This window comes from Tachysurus fulvidraco, chromosome 22, assembly GCF_022655615.1.
Source record: "Tachysurus fulvidraco isolate hzauxx_2018 chromosome 22, HZAU_PFXX_2.0, whole genome shotgun sequence".
Taxonomy (NCBI): Eukaryota; Metazoa; Chordata; class Actinopteri; order Siluriformes; family Bagridae; genus Tachysurus; species Tachysurus fulvidraco.
Genome location: NC_062539.1, coordinates 806130 through 824720, shown reverse-complemented (window position 1 = coordinate 824720; position 18591 = coordinate 806130). Strand labels below are relative to the sequence as shown.

At 41.2% G+C, this 18591-nt stretch overlaps 2 protein-coding genes across 6 annotated transcripts in view; one reads left to right on the top strand and one right to left on the bottom strand.

Moving 5' to 3' along the window:
• The first annotated feature begins 2799 nt into the window (after positions 1-2799).
• LOC113636894 lies at positions 2800-7457 on the top strand. The gene is made up of 3 exons (XM_047806620.1): positions 2800-4029; positions 4693-4808; positions 5229-7457. The coding sequence occupies exons 2-3, from the start codon at positions 4749-4751 to the stop codon at positions 6474-6476; spliced, it is 1308 nt and encodes a 435-aa protein (XP_047662576.1). The 5' UTR covers positions 2800-4029; positions 4693-4748; the 3' UTR covers positions 6477-7457.
• The window catches only part of LOC113636899 (ubiquitin-conjugating enzyme E2 W-like), a 50191-nt gene continuing 36297 nt past the window's right edge, over positions 4698-18591 (bottom strand). For 2 of the 5 annotated variants that reach the window (XM_047806621.1, XM_047806623.1), the window contains 5 exons: positions 18361-18452; positions 18116-18218; positions 17919-18028; positions 17536-17593; positions 16891-17453 (listed from right to left, as the gene is read on the bottom strand). In XM_047806621.1, coding sequence (XP_047662577.1) covers positions 17301-17453; positions 17536-17593; positions 17919-18028; positions 18116-18218; positions 18361-18452 — 516 coding nt within the window. In that variant the 3' untranslated portion in view covers positions 16891-17300. The other 3 variants (XM_047806622.1, XM_047806624.1, XM_027137258.2) reach the window with 3 other exon arrangements.

Sequence of the window (18591 nt, the reverse complement as noted above, 5' to 3'; positions counted from 1 at the left end):
CTGTTGGCTTCCTCAAAACAGGACCTTCAGCGTGCACTGGGACGGTTTGCAGCCGAGTGTGAAGCGGCGGGGATGAGAATCAGCACCTCCAAGTCCTAGGCCATGGCTCTCAGCCGGAAAAGGGTGGTTTGCCCGCTTCAGGTTGGTGGAGAGCTCCTGCCTCAAGTGGAGGAGTTTAAGTATCTTGGGGTCCTGTTCACGAGTGAGGGAAGGATGGAGCGGGAGATCGACCGGCGGATCGGTGTATCTTCAGCAGTGATGCGGTCGATATACCGATCTGTTGTGCAGAAAGAGCTGAGCTGTAAGGCGAAGCTCTCTATTTACCAGTCGATCTACGTTCCTACCCTCACCTATGGTCATGAGCTTTGGGTCATGACCGAAAGGACAAGATCCTGGATACAGGCGGCCTAAATGAGTTTCCTCCGCAGGGTGGCTGGGGGAGATAGGGTGAGGAGCTCAGTCACTCAGGAGGAGCTCAGAGTAGAGCCGCTGCTCCTCCACATTGAGTGGGGTCAGCTGAGGTGGCTCGGGCATCTGTTTCGGATGCCTCCTGGACGCCTCCCTGGGGAGGTGTTCTGGGCATGTCCAACCAGGAGGAGGCCCCGGGGAAGACCTAGGACACGCTGGAGGGACTATGTCTCTCAGCTGGCCTAGGAACGCCTTGGTATTCCCCTGGAAGAGCTGGAGGAAGTGTCTGGGGAGAGGGAAGTCTGGGTGTCCCTGCTTAGACTGCTGCCCCCGTGACCCGGCCCCGGATAAGCGGTAGAAAGTGGATGGATGGATGGATGGGTAACACTAGCTAAGTGGCTAAGGTTAGCTAATGTAGCTAACACTAGCTAAATGGCTAAGGTTAGCTAATGTAGCTAACGCTAGCTAAGTGGCTAACGTTAGCATGATAGGTGTATACATCAATAACTCTGTATGTCTCACTGCACATTTGTTTAAAATATCATCACATATACACACTTTTTATTATTCAACAGACAGAATTAAAACTCTAAGTAATGAAGTGATCTAGGTTTATTATTCTCCATTTGGGAAATTGATTAAAAAATGTAGAAATTGCTAAAAAACAACAACAACCCAGTGCTAGGAAACTTATCTGTAGAAATAATATATAACTGGCAATCTAGTAGTTTAATTAAACACTGTTTTTTATTGGTGCTGTCATGTGTATATATCCACTCGGAGACATTAACCAGTTTGGTTCTTTCATTACTAGTGAACAGTGTTGCCAGATTGGGCGGGTTTCCGCCCAATGGTCTCCTTTTTGTCACGTCCTTCCGGAAAAAAATGCATTGGGCGGTTCTTTAAAATTTGGGCTGATTTTTTATGCAACGGATGGGTTTGTATTTTTGACTATAAACAGTGTTCTTTATTATTATTTAATGAAAACTAACTATAAAATAAATTATATAATGTAGGATGATGTTTAAATTAGGTATGGTTCAGGTTAGCCAATAAGGTTCAGGAGAATCCTGTCCAATCAGACTTCAAGCTTGATTGGCGGGTTGTTGTAGGCCAATTCTTTATATCGTCAACCCCGGTGCCTTGCCACTGAGGAGCTTCTCAACTACCTCAGTGACCTCAGCTTGGGGGATCGATGAGTCCACAACTGAGCCCTCTGCCTCTGCTTCCTCAGTGGAAGACATGTCGGTGGGGTTGAGGAGATCCTCGAAGTACTCCTTCCACTGTCTGAGGATATCACCAGTTGAAGTCAGCAGATTCCCACTCCCACTGTAAACAGTGTGCGCAGGGCACTGCTTCCCCATCCTGAGGCGCCGGACGGTTTGTCAGAATTTCTTCGAGGCCAACCGTTAGTACTTCTCCATGGCCTCACCGAACTCCTCCCAGACCCGAGTTTTTGCCTCTGCAACCACCTGGGCTGAAGCTCGCTTGGCCCTCCGGTACCTATCAGCAGCCTCCGGAGTCCAGGCTCGATAGGACTCCTTCTTCATCTTGACGGCATCCCTTACTTCCGGGTTCCACCACCGGTTTCAGGGATTGCGGCCATGACATACCTTACGGCCACAGCTCCGTGCAGCTGCATCGACAATGGAGGTGGAGAACATGGTCCACTCGGACTCAATGTCTCCAACCTCCCTCGGGATCTGGTTGAAGCTCTGCCGGAGGTGGGAGATGAAGATCTCTGACCAAAGACTGCCAAACGTTCCCAGCGGACCCTCACAGTACGTTTGGGTCTGCCAAGTCTGTCCAACTTCCTTCCCTGCCATCGGATCCAACTCACCACCAGGTGGTGATCAGTTGACAGCTCCGCCCCTCTCTTTACCCGAGTGTCCAAGACATATGGCCAGAGGTCAGATGAAACAACCACAAAGTCGATCATCAACTTCCGACCTAGGGTGTCCTGGTGCCATGTGTACTGATGGACACTGTGACTAGCACAGAAGTCCAATAACAGAACACCACTCGGGTTCAGGTCGGGGGGGGGGGGGGGTGGCGTTCCTCCCAATCACGCCCCTCCAGGTGTCACTGTCACTGCACACGTGAGCTTTGAAGTCCCCCAGTAGAACGACGGAGTCCATGGTCGGAGCACTTTCTAGCACCCCTCCCAGAGACGCCAAGAAGGTCGGGTACTCTACACTGCCATTTGGCCTATAAGCACAAATAACAGTGAGAGACCTCTCCCCGACCTGTAGGCGCAGGGAAATGACCCTCTCGTTCACAGGGTAAACTCGAACACATGGCTGCTGAGCTGGGGGGCTATGAGCCGCCTCTCACCGTGAGCAACTCCAGAGTAGTAGAGAGCTCTCGAGGAGTTGGGTTCCAGAGCCCAAGCTGTGCGTGAAGGCGAGCCCAACTAACTCTAGTCGGTATCTCTCAACCTCCCGCACCAGCTCAGGCTCCTTCCCCCCAGCGAGGTGACATTCCATGTCCCTAGAGCCAGATTCCGTGTCCGGGGATTGTCTGGCAACACTACTTGTGAACATATATACAAGTATAATTATAACACGACACTGAACATGTGCTTCATCTAGCGAACTGTTCTTCCATGTCTCTCTCGACTCTCGGTTCTGTCGCTCTCTGAGGCCCCCTAATGGTTGGATGTTGTAACACACACAATAATATGTAATACCCTGACACCTCCCCCTTTTAGTCAAATACTTCAGGGACATGTCTGCTAACAATATGAAATTAACATCATTCACATTCTTTTCTCTTTTGTTTTCAATAACTTTACAACACAATATTTGTACTGTTGATAACTCATACTTGTTTCTTTTAAACAATAAATAACATTACCATAACAGTACCTGATACTATGGCTACACATCAAAGCTCGGATATGTCTTACCATATTTATATTTTAACTCACTTAGCAATACTAAACATTCAACACATTGTTAAACTGTCATGATTCAGCTCGGACTTTGGCCATGTGCAGTTTTGTTTACGTTTCTCGTCACGTGTCTACCCCGCCTTCGTCTGCTCCTTCCTGTCACCACACCTGCTCCTCATTGTGTCATGATTGTCTTGTGTATTTAACTGTGCCGCGTTGCCTTGTGCAGCGCAGAATCTACTGTTGTCTTTGTCCTGTTTCTAGTCCGTGTCGTGTTTAGTGTTTCCTCTGTTATTAAACCCTGTTTTATTTTGCTATCCTATCTGGGTCCGCTTCCTGCCCCGCGTTATGACATAAACATTGTCCGTGAGAATGTTTATTAACCCCTTGACTTTCTTACAAGTCAAGACGAACAGCAGGTTTGCTTACTCTGCCTGGCCTTGTGACAAAAGTATTTGTTTTCACATTTTCAGCAGGTAATTCTGAGTCTATATGATAAGGCACTTTCTGTGTGTACTGTTCTGAACTTGTCATTGTTTCAATCTTTTCTGGAACTCCTTCAGGCAATAACTGAATATGCCTGCGGTTTCTCCTCTTCTCCCCCTCCTTCTCATGAAGGACCACGTAAGATCTCGGAGTGGTGCTCTCTGCCAACACTGTTGCTGGTCCCTTCCATTTAGATTCCTCATCCAATTTTAACATCACGGAATCCCCAGGTTTCAGAACAGGTAAGTCTTTCACACGTGTCGCCTGTTAAAATAGTATGCTTGATTTTCTTTTGCTGTTTTGTCATTCTCTTTCACCTTAGCTCTGTTCGGCCACTTTGGTCTGAGGATTTCCAATAATAATGTTGAATATATTCTGACAATTGCTTCGGTTTCTTTAGTTGTTCCCTCTCTTTTGATTTGTCACTATGCATATGTGTCCTTTAATTGTTTTATTTGTTGATATTTTTCTTAACTGTGTACTTGATGCATTTAATAATTTAGTAACAAAGCTAGCTTTTTGAAGCTTTCCAAAGCAAGTTATATATTTTTCAGAAACTAGATTGTGCAGTGATCACAGATAAATGAGTACATATAGCCTGTTTCTCAACACTATTGACCTTCTTGAGTCTAGCCTTATCTACGATTTGAGTAATGTTACTGTTTAAGGTGAGCACATTCAAATGCTTAAGACAGTTTGACTTCCAAGTGATAAGAAAGGCCTGTAGTTGCCTAACTATACAGTTGATACATGAAACATCAATTTTTAGCAAGGTTATCACACTCTTGGCCAAAATACATTTTTGAGATATCTAAAGCAATTACACTTTTGAGGGTACAGTCCTAAATCTGTTTATATTTATGGTGCAACACATATTTACATAAATGCCTTTTTCATTTGTTCAGGGCCAGCTATGGCTACGTCTTCAAATACCCCCCTCCCATAAGATGATGGTCTGTGGATGTTTCTTCAGAGCCGAGGGATTCCTGAGAAAAATATTCAGAAAATGCAGCAAGATCATGTAGGTGACCGCACTTTCATTCATGCAATATATTAATTTTAGTTGTTTTACATTTTACTTAATCTCTGCAGATTATACAAGTAATCATCATAAATTGTAACCCTATCACATTGAGTGCCAGTGCTTCTGATTTCTTTTTATGCCAAGCACACCTGTCTCTCCCAACAATGCATTCATGTCTTCCCTATTCTAGTCCTGTAAAATAAGGTTTATAGGTATCTTTAGGAGTCAATTCACACTATATTTTGGTCTCTACCCTACATAAACAAGTAACAGTAGTTGTGCAGTAGCATCACCATTATACATTCAGGCAAAGTGCTGACTTGTATGTTTGAAATTATAAATAAATACACAAAATAAATATTGTGCCCTTACAATTACTGCTTTCCATTTTGTTGTGATTTGATATTGTTTTAAAAGGATGAAGTAATGTTTAGATGCCAGCACAGGCCTTGGTTGGGAGCTGAAGTATGGAATCAATATGACAGTGAACAGCAGACACATACTGTAGAAGATGTCTCTACTGCTGTAGAGATTGTTGATCTTACATCTTTGTGTGATACATCAGAGGTCATTTTTGGCCCTTTGCAAGGTGGACCATTTTTAGAAGATCTTGATGACACAATCTTACATGAGCCTATAGAAGAGGCACAGATAAACATCAACGCCTACAGCTCAACTCTTGTCCATTCTGACACAGTGCCTGCTGGCCCCTTAAGTCCTACTTATGAACCTTTGCATGTGACAGTGAAACTCCACAGAGTCAATCTTTTGGAGGAACTGATTACCCAATTCAAGGATGAAGTGATTATGTCCTACTCTGTGAAATACAGCTTCATTTATGAAATGGGGGCAGATGCTGATGGTGTGTCCAGGGATGTATATGCTGCCTTCTGGACAGAGTTTTTAGACTGTGCAGCAGAGGGTGCAGATGTGAGAGTACCATCACTATCCCCAAAATGGCAAGAGGAAGAATGGAAATCTGTTGGTAGGATAATGGTCAAGGGATTAAAGGAACATGGATATTTTCCTTCTCGGCTGGCTCAAGCCTTTACAGCAGCAATCACATTTGGTGAACACACTGTTTCACCTGATTTATTGTTTGACTCACTAATGTTGTATCTTAGTCAGTCTGAGCGCGATCTCTTGTCCACTGCTTTGCAAGATGACCTTGATGGTGATGATAAAGATGAGCTTCTTGATCTTATGGATCGCATGGGAGTAAGAACAGTACCAACACAAGAGAACTTGAAAGCTGTGCTTCTCCAAGTGGCCCACAAGCAAATAATCCAGCAACCAAAATATGCACTGGATAACATTGCAGCAGTCGCAGGACCAACTCTCAGGGAGTTCTTCCCCAGTGTGCTGGATATGCAGAAGATGTATGAGAATCTTAAACCATCAACCCGGAAGGTTTTAAAGTTGATCACGGCCTCTCCAGCTACTCCAGCAGAGAACCAAAGTTTGCAATTTTTACATCAGTACATCAGGGGATTGGATGAGATAGCCCTCCGGAAGATGTTGAGATTCATGACAGGGTCTGATGTTATCTGCGTTAAAGACATTCAAGTCATTATTCACCCCTTTGGAAGGGTTATCAAGGCGGCCTATTGCACATACTTGTGGCCCAACTTTAGAGCTGCCATCAACTTACAACAGCTATCCTGACCTCCGAGCTGAAATGGAGGCTATACTGTCTAGCAACTTCTATGCAATGGACATTGCATAGAAGTGTCTCACTCACTCACATGTACACACACTTCCCTTTTGCCCAGGTATACAGTAGCCTTATCAGTGCCATCTGTTTACCTTTAGATAGTGTGTGAATGTAAGACAGAGCACATAGGGGAAGTAATTGACTCAGGTGGTGCATTATTAATGCAGGGTGATTTATTTTTTATTTTGTTTTTCAGTTTCAGTTTTATCCAAAATGTCATTACCAAACTTACTATGGAAACATGTTTACTGGCTAATGAGCATTTTGTTGATGGACTCCGAATATATCCAGCCCATAGAAACATTTACACATGATAACAAGATTCAATAATCAGTTGGATTTATTGATAATGATACAGGACCAATTAAAACCATTTATGTTGCCCTGTTTGCAGTGGACCCAAAGTGTGTCAAATCACATTTGGTCATGCTGAATAGTTCCACCATGAGGACAAATTTTGCCATTTTGACAATGGCAACATGTTTTGCAACGTTTCATATGCAGTTGCTGTTATTTCCAGACTTAAACTGTCTGTAGAAACATATTGAGTGGCTGAACATTTTGTTAGTATACTTTAAGGTCCATTTAACCAAAAAACAATTATAAGCCTTTTACACAATGTATGTTAGAAATGCATGTGGATACATTTTAATTTTTATTTAGATACATGTACCAATATTTTAAATGTTTTAAAACTTTTATATAAGCCATCATTTCTGTTAGCAGTTTAGGAGCATACTTTTTGGGACAATTTAAAAGAAATTTTCTTGTAAAGTTGCATTTTCATTGAAAAATTATAATTAACTTGGACCCTGGGGTAATGTCAGCTCATGTTAATTCTAAATTTTGACAGTGTTTGGAAATCTGTTCTAACATACAGCACTGTACATTAGAAGGTGTTCTGCTTTTTACAAATAAAAAGCACAAGTTTCTCTCTTGTTTTGTACAGATGTTTTCAAACAAATCGGCTCTTTCCTGCAGATAACACACACGAATTTTGTCTCACACAATAGAATTACTGAGTTTTGACAACTGCACTGCAGTTCCTGCATTCACCAGTACTCTTTAGACAACATATTTAAACAGTCATCTCTACATTACCAAATTTACCAAATAGGCTTATTTCTTACATACACAGTAAATCACACTGGGGAGAAAAAATGTTTTACTGGTTTAGCATGTGCTTATATGATGACAAATAATTGTGTAAAAAAGTCTGGTGATGCGAAATAGTTCCACCATAAGGACAAATGTGCCATTTTTGACAATGGCAACATGTGATACCTTTCATTTGCAAGTACAGGATTGTTCCCAGTTCTGTGGATGAGATGTACTTTTTACATAATGATGAATAAAAAGAGATGATATGGAGCTCAGTTGGCTACCATTCGTGAAAACCCGTCGATTGCACCATTCTTGCAGATCCCATATGGTTTGAGTTTATCATATGAATCAACATGCCATAAAAAGTTCGGGCCTGGATTATGATACAAACGTCGCCGAAGACGATTCCGGCGCCTCAGTTGCACTCCATGGGGATCCAGTATTTTCAACAATTGCCTGATTGTCTCTTGTGTCACCACATAGCCAGCCTGAATGCATTTCAGATGCATCATCTTATATCCGTGAAGCATACCATATCGGTTCAACTGATCCTGGAGAAGTCAAGTCAAGTCAAGTCACAGCAACGTCAAGCAGATCAGAATGTTCTTTTCGTCTGAACAGGCGCAAAGTCTTGAGGTGTCTGCGCAAAGTTGTTGCACTAATAACAAAACCTGTGGCTGACTTTCCACTAAAGTCAGAGGTGAATCGTGTGTGTGGGGAGTGAGCTATTAATTGACGCGTGTCAATTAAGGCAAATGTTCTTTATATGCTGTTACGTGTCTTTTATTGGAAAAAGCATATCATACACTCACTATAGTTCCATTGTTCATTCAACACATTTCATAGTATACGCCAATCCTGAACATATCACATGTGTAGCTAAACAACTAACAAATTTCCAAAACGATGAAAGTATATTCTCGAACACAATACATCTCACATACTCGTGGTAAAGATCCAATTCGCACTCATATTTCACGGTCCAAAAAACTGAGCTTCCCCCGTACACACAAAAACACTACCTCTATCCCAGGTGCACTCAATATATTCATTAAGAGAGATTGCCCCCTACTGGTTTAACATGGTATGTTCCTATACGGCTCCTACACACCGGCCCCTTAATTGCTTATGGCAATTACACAACTCATATAGAATACAGTAATTTGAAGTGTGTACAAATATACAGGAGACAACAAAATTAAACACCATATGAACACTGCATAATCCCTTCAGTCTGCTGCTACAAGGAGGCAAAGCTTAGAAATTGGATGTTCTAGAATACTACTTTTGATCTGAACTTTTACTGAACATACCAAACCCTTTTTATCTGGATAGGTATCTATAATTTTTCCAAGTAGCCAGGAGCCACGTGGTGCAGTATTGTCAGCAATGATAACAATGTCTCCCAAAGCAAAGCTTCTTTGCTCTTTGTTCCATTTCTGGCACTTCTGTAGCAAGGGTAAATATTCTTGTACCCATCTTTTCCAGAATAAATCAGCAATATACTGCACCTGTCTCCATCTTCTTTTGGAATACAGATCAGTCTTTTCAAATAATCCAGGTGGCAGAACAGGGTTTCCTCTTAAAAGCAGGATGTCATTTGGTGTGAGGGCTTCCAGATCACTGGGGTCACTGGATAATTTAGAGATCGGTCGGTCATTCAAAATTGCTTCTGCTTCACACAAAACAGTTTGCAATGATTCATCATCCAATGTTTGTTGTCGAAGGACAGTGCAAAGAATTTGTCTGACCATTCGAATTAAGTGCTCCCATACTCCTCCATAATGAGAACCTGTAGGAGGATTAAAGCTCCATTGAATTCCCTTCTGCAATAAAGCCTTTTGAATCTTTTCATTGTTTAATGCAATAAGAGCCTCCTTTAACTCTCGTTCCGCACCAATGAAATTGGTCCCATTATCAGATCGCATGTGGGAAACCTGTCCATGACGACAAACAAATCTGCGTATAGCATTAATGCATGAGTCAGTATCTAGAGAGTATGCCATTTCCAAATGGACTGCTCTACTTGCCATACAAGTGAAAATTACCCCATAGCACTTCAATTTACTCCGTCCTCTTTTTACTTCAATGGGGCCAAAAAAGTCCACTCCTACATTGGTAAAAGGTGGTAGGTCAGGGTTAATCCTTTCCAAAGGCAGGTCTGCCATCTTTTGTTCACTCAACTTTCCTTTATAGCGTCGACAAATAACACACTTTGAAGTGATCTTTCTTGCAACAGAGTTGGCATTGGTTATCCAGTATTTGCGAAGAAGCTTGGAAAGCATCTGGTTTATACCTCCATGACCCACCTGTTCATGAATGTCTCGTAGTATGAGATGAAACACATGTTGGTCTTTAGATAACAGGAAGGGATGCTTCAATTCAACGGGCATGGCTGACTTACTGAGCCTTCCTCCAACTAGCAACAGTCCATCCTTCAATACAGGATCCAGACGCTAGACAGTGCTATTCCCTTTGACACCCACACTTCCATTCTTGAGCTCCACAATTTCTTCTTGAAATCTTTCCTGTTGACTGAACTGAATGATGCTAATCTCAGCTTCAGACTGGTCTTTTACAGGTAAACTTTGTCTGCCCAGAGATGCTTTAAATTCCTGTAACTTGGCATTTACAGCAGCATTGTTATTCTGTTCCAAAGTCAAAATTTCCTTTCTCTTATGACTCAATTGCATGAGAAATTTCTTCAGCTTTAAATACCAAGCAGCTGCCACCCTAAGACATTTCCACTCTGAAAAGTAATGAATAAGTCGACTGGTGGCGTTCTGTTCATTTTGCAATGTCACAGCGTTTACCTTCAACTCCTTCTTAACCTCAGGGTCATCAGCACTTGAAACCAGTTTACTTATGGGAAACAATGTGTCACTTGACATACTAAGAAATCTTGGACCTTCAATCCATCTCTGATTTACTAGAAAATGTTCCACCTTCAATCCACGAGATGCATCATCGGCTGGATTTTCTTTGGAGGGAACATATCTCCACTGCTGAGGTTGTGTAGCATCTCTGATAAAAGATACTCTATTAGCAACAAAGGTATGAAACCTTTTTGTCTTCATTCTTGATATAATTGAGGACAGTCGTACTGTCAGTCCAGAAAATTGAATCTTCCAATGGCAGTTGCAGTTCCTTCTTTAGCATAATGTCTACTTTAACAGCTAAGACAGCTGCTGAAAGTTCCAAGCGAGGAATGGTTATTGGCTTCAATGGTGTTACTCTGGCCTTACCCAGAATAAAGGCCACATGTACCATGTTTCCGCGGTTCTGCATCTTAAGATAGGTAACTGTGCCATAACCAGTTTGACAAGCATCAGTAAATTGATGCAAACAAGCATGAGTGGGCTGTCCAAAATTCATGGGTTTTAAAACATCTGTTCACCTGGAACTCTGCAACTTTGTTTAATTCATGAATCCATTGCTTCCATTGACTCAGCAAGACTGATGGTATGACACTGTCCCAGCCCAAGTTCTGTCTGCACAACTCCTGTAAAAGCATCTTAGCTGGCAGAATAAGTGGTCATAAAAATCCCAAAGGATCATAGATAGAGCTTACCACAGACAAAATACCTCTTCTTGTACATGGTTGATTTTTTACAGAAATCTTGAATTGAAAGGTATCAGCTTCTACACTCCACTGGAGACCCAAAGCTCTTTCAACAGGCAACTTGTCTCGATCCAAATCTAACTGCTGTAGGTCCTTAGCTCTGTGTTCCTCAGAAACAGACTGTAACACCTTACGGCTGTTGCTGACCCATTTTGTCAAATGAAAGCCTGCTTTTTGACAGAGAGCTGTAAGATCCTTAATCATAGAAACAGCCACTTCCGCAGAAGGCACACATTTCAAGCAGTCATCCATATATAAGTTATTGTTGATGGTTTCGGTTACTTCCTCTGAAACGTCTGCTTGATTGTCCTTGGCTATTCGTCTCAAGGCATAGCAAGCGCAGCTTGGCGATGACACAGCTCCTGTCATTCTGAATGGAATGGGCTCTTTACTTATTTCTCCATCAGGCCACCATAAGAAGCGAAGGAAATCCACATCTTCCTCAGCCACTTTGACTTGATGGAACATTGCTACAATGTCAGCCATGAAGGCTACTGGTTCTTGGCTGAATCTCATTATTACTCCTATCAAGGTATTAGTAAGGTTAGGGCCTTGCAACAATTGACTATTAAGAGAGATTCCTTTAAAGGTTGCTCCACAGTCGAACACGACTCTCAATGATCCCTTCTTAGGATGAAACACCCTGTGATGAGGGATATACCAAACTGCCATCAGCAGTGAAGTGGCACCTCTTCTGCATAACCTTTATTTACAACATCAGTAAGAAAGTGAGTGTACCTCTCATGAAACTCTTGGTTTCTCTCCAATTTCCTCTTCAAGCCACGAATTCGTTGCATAGCAACACAAATGTTGTCAGGTAGCATGACGTCATCAGTCTTGAATGGTAATTTTAGACTGTAATGTCCATCTTGGACTATAACTGACCTGTTCATTATGTCCATAAACCGAAGATCCTCCCTTGACATTTCAGTTTTGTCCACAACCCTTTCACTGAAGTCATGGTTGAACTGATTTTGAAGCAACTCCTCAAGTTTGACAATAGATATTCTGTTAACCGTAACGGCAGAATGCTCAGCTTCATTCTTGTGACCACCACCTGTGGTTCCACTAACAACCCATCCTAATAGGGTTCTAACAGCAAATGGTCCATTACCATGACTGTTTATTATTTCATATGGTTCCATTATATTGGAGGCATTATTTCCAATCAATAAATCAACACCTGCTTGAATGTATGGTACTTTAACTCTATCCAAATATGGCCATTTATACAATTCTTCTTGAGAAATTATGTTTTCTGAATTAACAGGCATCTTCTGCTGGGTGTATACAGAAGGAAGAGGGAAGAAATCATTAGTATTAATGCCACCAATTTCGAGACCATCAATAACATTACAGGACACAGAATGTTCTTGGCCCATGGTACGAAGAAGAATATTGACTTTCTTTACACTCAAATTCAACCTTTGCATCAAACGATCGGAACAAAAGGTAGCTGAACTTCCTTGATCTAGAAAGGCATAAGTTTGCATTAGGGTTTTACCTTTGGTAAATTTTACTTGAACTGGTATAATTGGCATTACACTTCTCTCATTCCCGGCCCCTGTGTGACACAAAGTTTGAGCAGACACTAATTTGTGTTTTTCCTCTGGTTCCTTCACAGTTGTTTCTTTGTGATATATGTGAAGGATTGTTGGATGTGTTTCTCCACAAACATCACAAATCAAACGATTCTCACATTCCTTACTCAAGTGTCCCAACTTCAGGCATATGAAGCAAACTCCTTTGGCCTTCAGGAATTCAATTTTGTCTCGCTGAGGCTTTTTCTTCAAAGCAAAACACTTTTCCAATGAATGTTGATTTGCACAAAACAGACAACTTATACTTGATTTGGATACAAAATGATATCCTTGCTGTGATGGCACGTTGCTTGCTTTCCCTGTTGGAACTGAAGCAGCAACATCAGTGGCAAAACTAGTTCCTTTAAATGGTCTACGCAATTGACCCTTAAGTTTACCTATAATTTGTTTGTCCTGAATGTTTCCAAACACAGGGTCAGTTGCAATCTTAACCTGTTTTTCAACAAACTCCACAATATGTGAAAACTTTGGTCTGCTTTGGCTGGATTCCATAATGGTCTGCTTTGGCTGGATTCCATCATGACAAGCCTTGGATCTCCATTGCTCTCTGAGCTTATAAGGTAACTTTGTCACCACAGTTTTCATGTTACTAGGCATATTGAGCTCTTGCATGTAGGAAAATTCACTCATAGTATTACAACAGGTACGTAGAAACAAAGCATAAGCCTGTAATCCTTGTACATCTTCAGCCTTTAAAGCAGCCCAGTTCAACACTTTCTCCATATAGGCATTAGATACCTTGAATTCGTTACCAAAGTGTTCCTTTAATAAATCTTTGGCCAATGCATAGCCTCTGTCAGGGGGTAAATGCTGACAACTTTGGATCAAGTCCTTGGGTGGCCCCATAGTAAACTGCTCAAGAAAATACAAATGATCTTTATCCTTGTTGGTTTTTTCCTCAATGCCATGTTCAAATGCTCTAATGAATGAAATATACTGCAATGGATCACCATTAAAGATTGGAATCTCCCTTTTTGGTAAGATATGTGGATGTTCTTGCTGCTGAATGAGAAGTTGTTAATTCGACTTGTCTTTTCAAAAGTTCCTGCAAGGAATCATTCTGAAGAGTAATAACATTACTTCCTTGATTCTGATTGGATACGAGATGTGATGTAGTTGCTCCAGCCACACCATCTGTATTCACATTCATTGATGTTGATCTCAATGGCACATATTCATTGGCACTAGGATTGAGACCCTTGGGTCGAGTAGAATCAGAATTGAGGTTATGACTTACATGCATCCGCTTTTGATCACTCTGCTTTGATTTTGAACTTGAATTCCCATCACCTGTACGTGGCTTATCAGAAGCTTATAATATGGCAATCTTTGCTGTTGAAGCTGCTATTCCAGCATCCAGTTGTAACTGTTCCTTTTTCCGTCTCAGTTCATCCTCCTGAGCTTCAATGGCATGCTTGCTTTTCAATACCTCAGAGAGTGCCAAAAGTGCTGCCTTTTCTGCTTCTGCGTGTATACATGCTGAGGAAATGGATGAGCTCCTGCCACTACGTGAACTACGTTTACTGCTTTTGGAGGACGTTTGAGAAACGTTTGAAATGCTGTCTCCAGGACAAATGTCATTATTTTCATCACCTCCCCCAGATGCTGTGTAACCCTGTGTTACATCCATTAACCACTCATTGACACGTTTAACAAACTCATTATTTGGTATCATCTTTGCTTTAAACCATATTTCATGTTTTTCAACTTCATCAACAGGTAACATAACCAATAATGACCCATGGACTTCTTTAGCCTCTACACAGATCTTTTCAAAGTCTTGAATATATGAACCTCAGGTTCATATTCTTTGCCATGGCTTAATAACCTGTTACCGGTTTCTATTAATTTCTTAGCCTTGTTTAACTTAACCTTTCTTAACTTTTGCAAAGTATCAATTTTGTCAGTTAAAGCCTTAGCAGTTAATTTAACAGGTCTTTTCTCTTTTACAGACTGTAAAAAAAAAACTGTGAGCTTCCCCCTACAAAACTATTTAAATTACTTAAAGACAGCAGTATCTCCCAATGTCTCAAACCCAAAGTAAAATAAAACCGGATTAAACTTGAAAGGCGGGACATGTTTTTTTTGCATGCAATCCACCTAAAATAGAGCTCCTGGCAGGATTTTGAGGGATCTCATTAATTCAGAAAAACAGAACAATTAATTTTTTTTAAATGAAAAATGACCTCATAATTCTGAGATAATTAACTCATTAATTCAGAAAAACAGAGCAAAAAATGTTTATTCATGAAAAATTCTCATAATTTTGATATAATTAACTCGTTAATTCAGAAAAACAGAGCAAAAAAATTTTTCATGAAAAATTCTCATAATTCTGAGATAATTAAGTCGTTAATTCAGAAAAACAGTAGATTTTTTTTTCTCAAGTGAATGCAATACGCTTCCGTATACTAGTTAAAGAGTAATCAAACATTTTTTCTCTATCATTGTGGTAACCTAAATTTCTTTTTGAACTGATTAATGGTTAGAGAGTTTGACTCCTAACCCTAGGGTTGTGGGTTCAAGTCTTGGACCGGCCATGACTGAGGTGCCCTCGAGCAAGGCAACGACCCCCCCAACTGCTCCCCCGTGCGCCACAGCATAAAAGGCTGCCCACTGTGTATTCACGGTGTGTGTGTGTGTGTGTGTGCACTTTGGATGGGTTAAACCAAACCATTCATGAGCCCTATTCACTTCCATAGTATTTTTTTCCCCCCACTATGGAAGTGAAGGGGACAAACATTGTTTACAAACATTCCTTAAAATATCTTCCTCCGTGTTCATCAAAACAAAGAAATTTATACAGGTAACATCATGAGGGTGAGAAAAAGATAACAGAATTTTCATTTTTAGGTGAACTATCCCTTTAATTAATAATTTACACTCACTCCAATCATCTCTCTCTCTCTCTCTCTCTCTCTCTCTCTCTCTCTCTCTCTCTCTCTCTCTCTCTCTCTCTCTCTCTCTCCCCAATAGTTAAGTTTTTTGATTGATGTGATTGCTGTTGTTATTCTGTTGTTAAAAAGGAAGGATCTAATTTAAGGATGTGTTCATGTCCCATTAAAAGGGAATGCCTGTTCAAAAAATGCCATTTGGTTGCAAAGTAACCATTGTACTTAAATCATCAAACATACAGTACGTATGACTTGCCAGTGACTTGCTTGACTCAAGCTATGACTTGACTTGAATTGCTTGACATAAAGCAGTGACTTGACTTGACTCTCTCAAAAAATGACTCGGACTTGCTTGAGACTTGAAGGTTAAGACTTGAGACTTACTTGTGACTTGAACATGTGTGACTCGCACCTCTGCTACAACATGAGAACTGAAGCAAGCCTTCACTCTGCAGTACACAGAGAACATTAAAGGTTAAATGCTGACACACATTTGCTGACTGATTTTAGTCTTTTAAAGAAAATCCATTTTTAAATTAAATCTCTTTTGACCTGTAGCTCCATTTTGACCTGTAGCTCCCTACATTACCCACAATGCCTTTCAGCCATGTGCAAATATTGGTGTACTGGGGTTTGTCTCTTAAGTTAGCTCTTGCTACAGAGAGTGATTCTCTGTGAAATCAGAGCTACATACAATGGCAAATTCAGCAAACCAGAAATTTCACGTGGTTCAGGGTTTAGTTTTACTATCAATTCTGCGCTCCAGGTTCGATGGTCAACAACAACAACTTTCAGATACAAATACAGCTTTAAATAGCTGGAGGTGGAGCCTAATGGGGCGGAGTCATAATAAAGTAAATAAATAAAATAAATTCACACAAAACAGAGACACAAAAACTCTTAGCTGGTCGAGTGCATACAGAAAAAGGTTTATTATTAATAAAAAATGGTTTTGCAAAAGCAAGTCTTACATTTATCTACTCATCTAAAATAAATGTTTTTATTCTGTTATATAACTGACTGCCTTTACACAAAGGCTTAATCATTGCACAAAAAAAATAATAACAAAAAACAAAACAACTGCTTGTCTGCTGATATGGTGCCAGTGCCAGTCCTGGTGGTGAGGCTTATTCAGAACCTGTGAATAATGAGAATGACAATGAGACACTCAACTAAACACGAGGACCAAAGTAGTGAGAGCTTGTGGGTGATGATGTGAGGAAGTCGAGCTGTTTGCTGCTTTGTTATTGTAACAAACGGCTAAAAGAAAGTTGCAGAATTATTGTCCAAGGAACAAACTGTAAGGAAGCCATATTGCTAATCCTAATGCGCAGGTTCAGAATAAATAAGTAATCATGATGCACTGCAGATGAACGGCGCTTGGTAAACTAATCCCTAACCGGATCCCAGAACCAGCACCGGCTCCACTGGGTCAGAGGAAAAGAGGTAAAAAGTGATCCAGCTCTAATCCCACCATCTATAAACCCTCTAAGCACACGCATCATCCGTGTTTCTCAATGAGCACACGTGGAGTTTTACATTCCTTTAGTCAGATCAGGTTTTTTTAGCTTGCTGAAGTGTAACGGTCCCAAAACGCCGTTTCTCTAAAGAGGTCCACTCATTCCTGTAGGACTGAAAACTGCCAGTGTACTGTGTGTGAGCCTGGTTATAACTGCTAAAAGTCCCCGTACTACTAACACGTGTCATCTGTAAGGAGACAGAGTAGAAATACACAAAAGCATGCTGGGATAATTAACAAAAAGGAAATAGCTGTGAACAGATCACTCACCGTGCTACCACCAACACCACCACTTTCTCTTCTTTGGGGAATTGTCGGGTGGACGACTCTACAGAGCGAAGAGCAGAAATCAGAAACACAACAAAATCACAACAAAAAATAACCACCATTTCAACCACCTTTTTGTATTATTTCAGTCAAATAAAAAACAGATTACCACTAGAGGACACATTATAAACTCTGGAGACTCGAGTTCATCCCATACCTGACCAGACCAGTTTCTACTAGTTATATGCACCAGTAGAAAACCGGTCGAGCCTAACAAGCTGCAGCAGTGGTGGCTGTTAGACTGTTCAATTTAGGTTTATATCAATGTGAGACTGACCTTCCCGCCCCAGATGCATAGTATGCTGATAATGACAAGACACACGGACCGGACAGTCAGAACTGGAGTCCACTCCATTACAGTTAAACTGGACAGACGAATGTGTCCGTTGCTGTCGACGAACGGAACGGCCGGAATGTTCTCGCCGGTAAACATGACCTGTATGACATTCAGGACAGAAGTCAAGATGGAGGGCACATGAAGAAGTGATAAAAAACAGCACACACTGACACTTTTGAGGTTCACCTGAGGAGGTTCAAACGGGAATTGGCTGCTAAACGTAAAGAGTAGCTGGAACTTCTGGCCCTCGTACTGGGTTCGAGGAGAGCCCTTCAGTTCTATAACCCACCTGGATACAAGATGCAAGTGAGAAACTGCCAAAACTGAATAAACACACTCATCAATGCTCTGTGTGTAAGAAACCACTGCATCCATAACAGTGAAAACCTTTCTGTATAAATCGTAAAATAAAACCAGAAACAAGCCCCTACTCTGTGGTTGTATTCTGAACTCTTCTTTCTTTTAGAGTCATTCCTGGAGGTGGATCATTCTGCAAAGCCAACCATTCCTTCTGCAACCGTCTCTAGAAACAGAAGCAATAAAAATAGAAACAATAAATATAGCTGAGTGCACAATTATGTACACCCCGCCCCTTGGTACTAGCTGTAAGGAAGAAAAACACCACCAAGTTCTGATTCAGCAGTCAATCCTCAGTCTAATGT

Excerpts from the sequence above, each read along its gene's own strand:
- LOC113636894 (XM_047806620.1), top strand. The coding sequence starts at position 4,749 with ATGTTTCTTCAGAGCCGAGGGATTCCTGAGAAAAATATTCAGAAAATG. Across the intron at positions 4,809-5,228 it reads AGAAAATGCAGCAAGATCAT|GATGAAGTAATGTTTAGATG; the intron begins GTAGGTGACCGC and ends TTGTTTTAAAAG.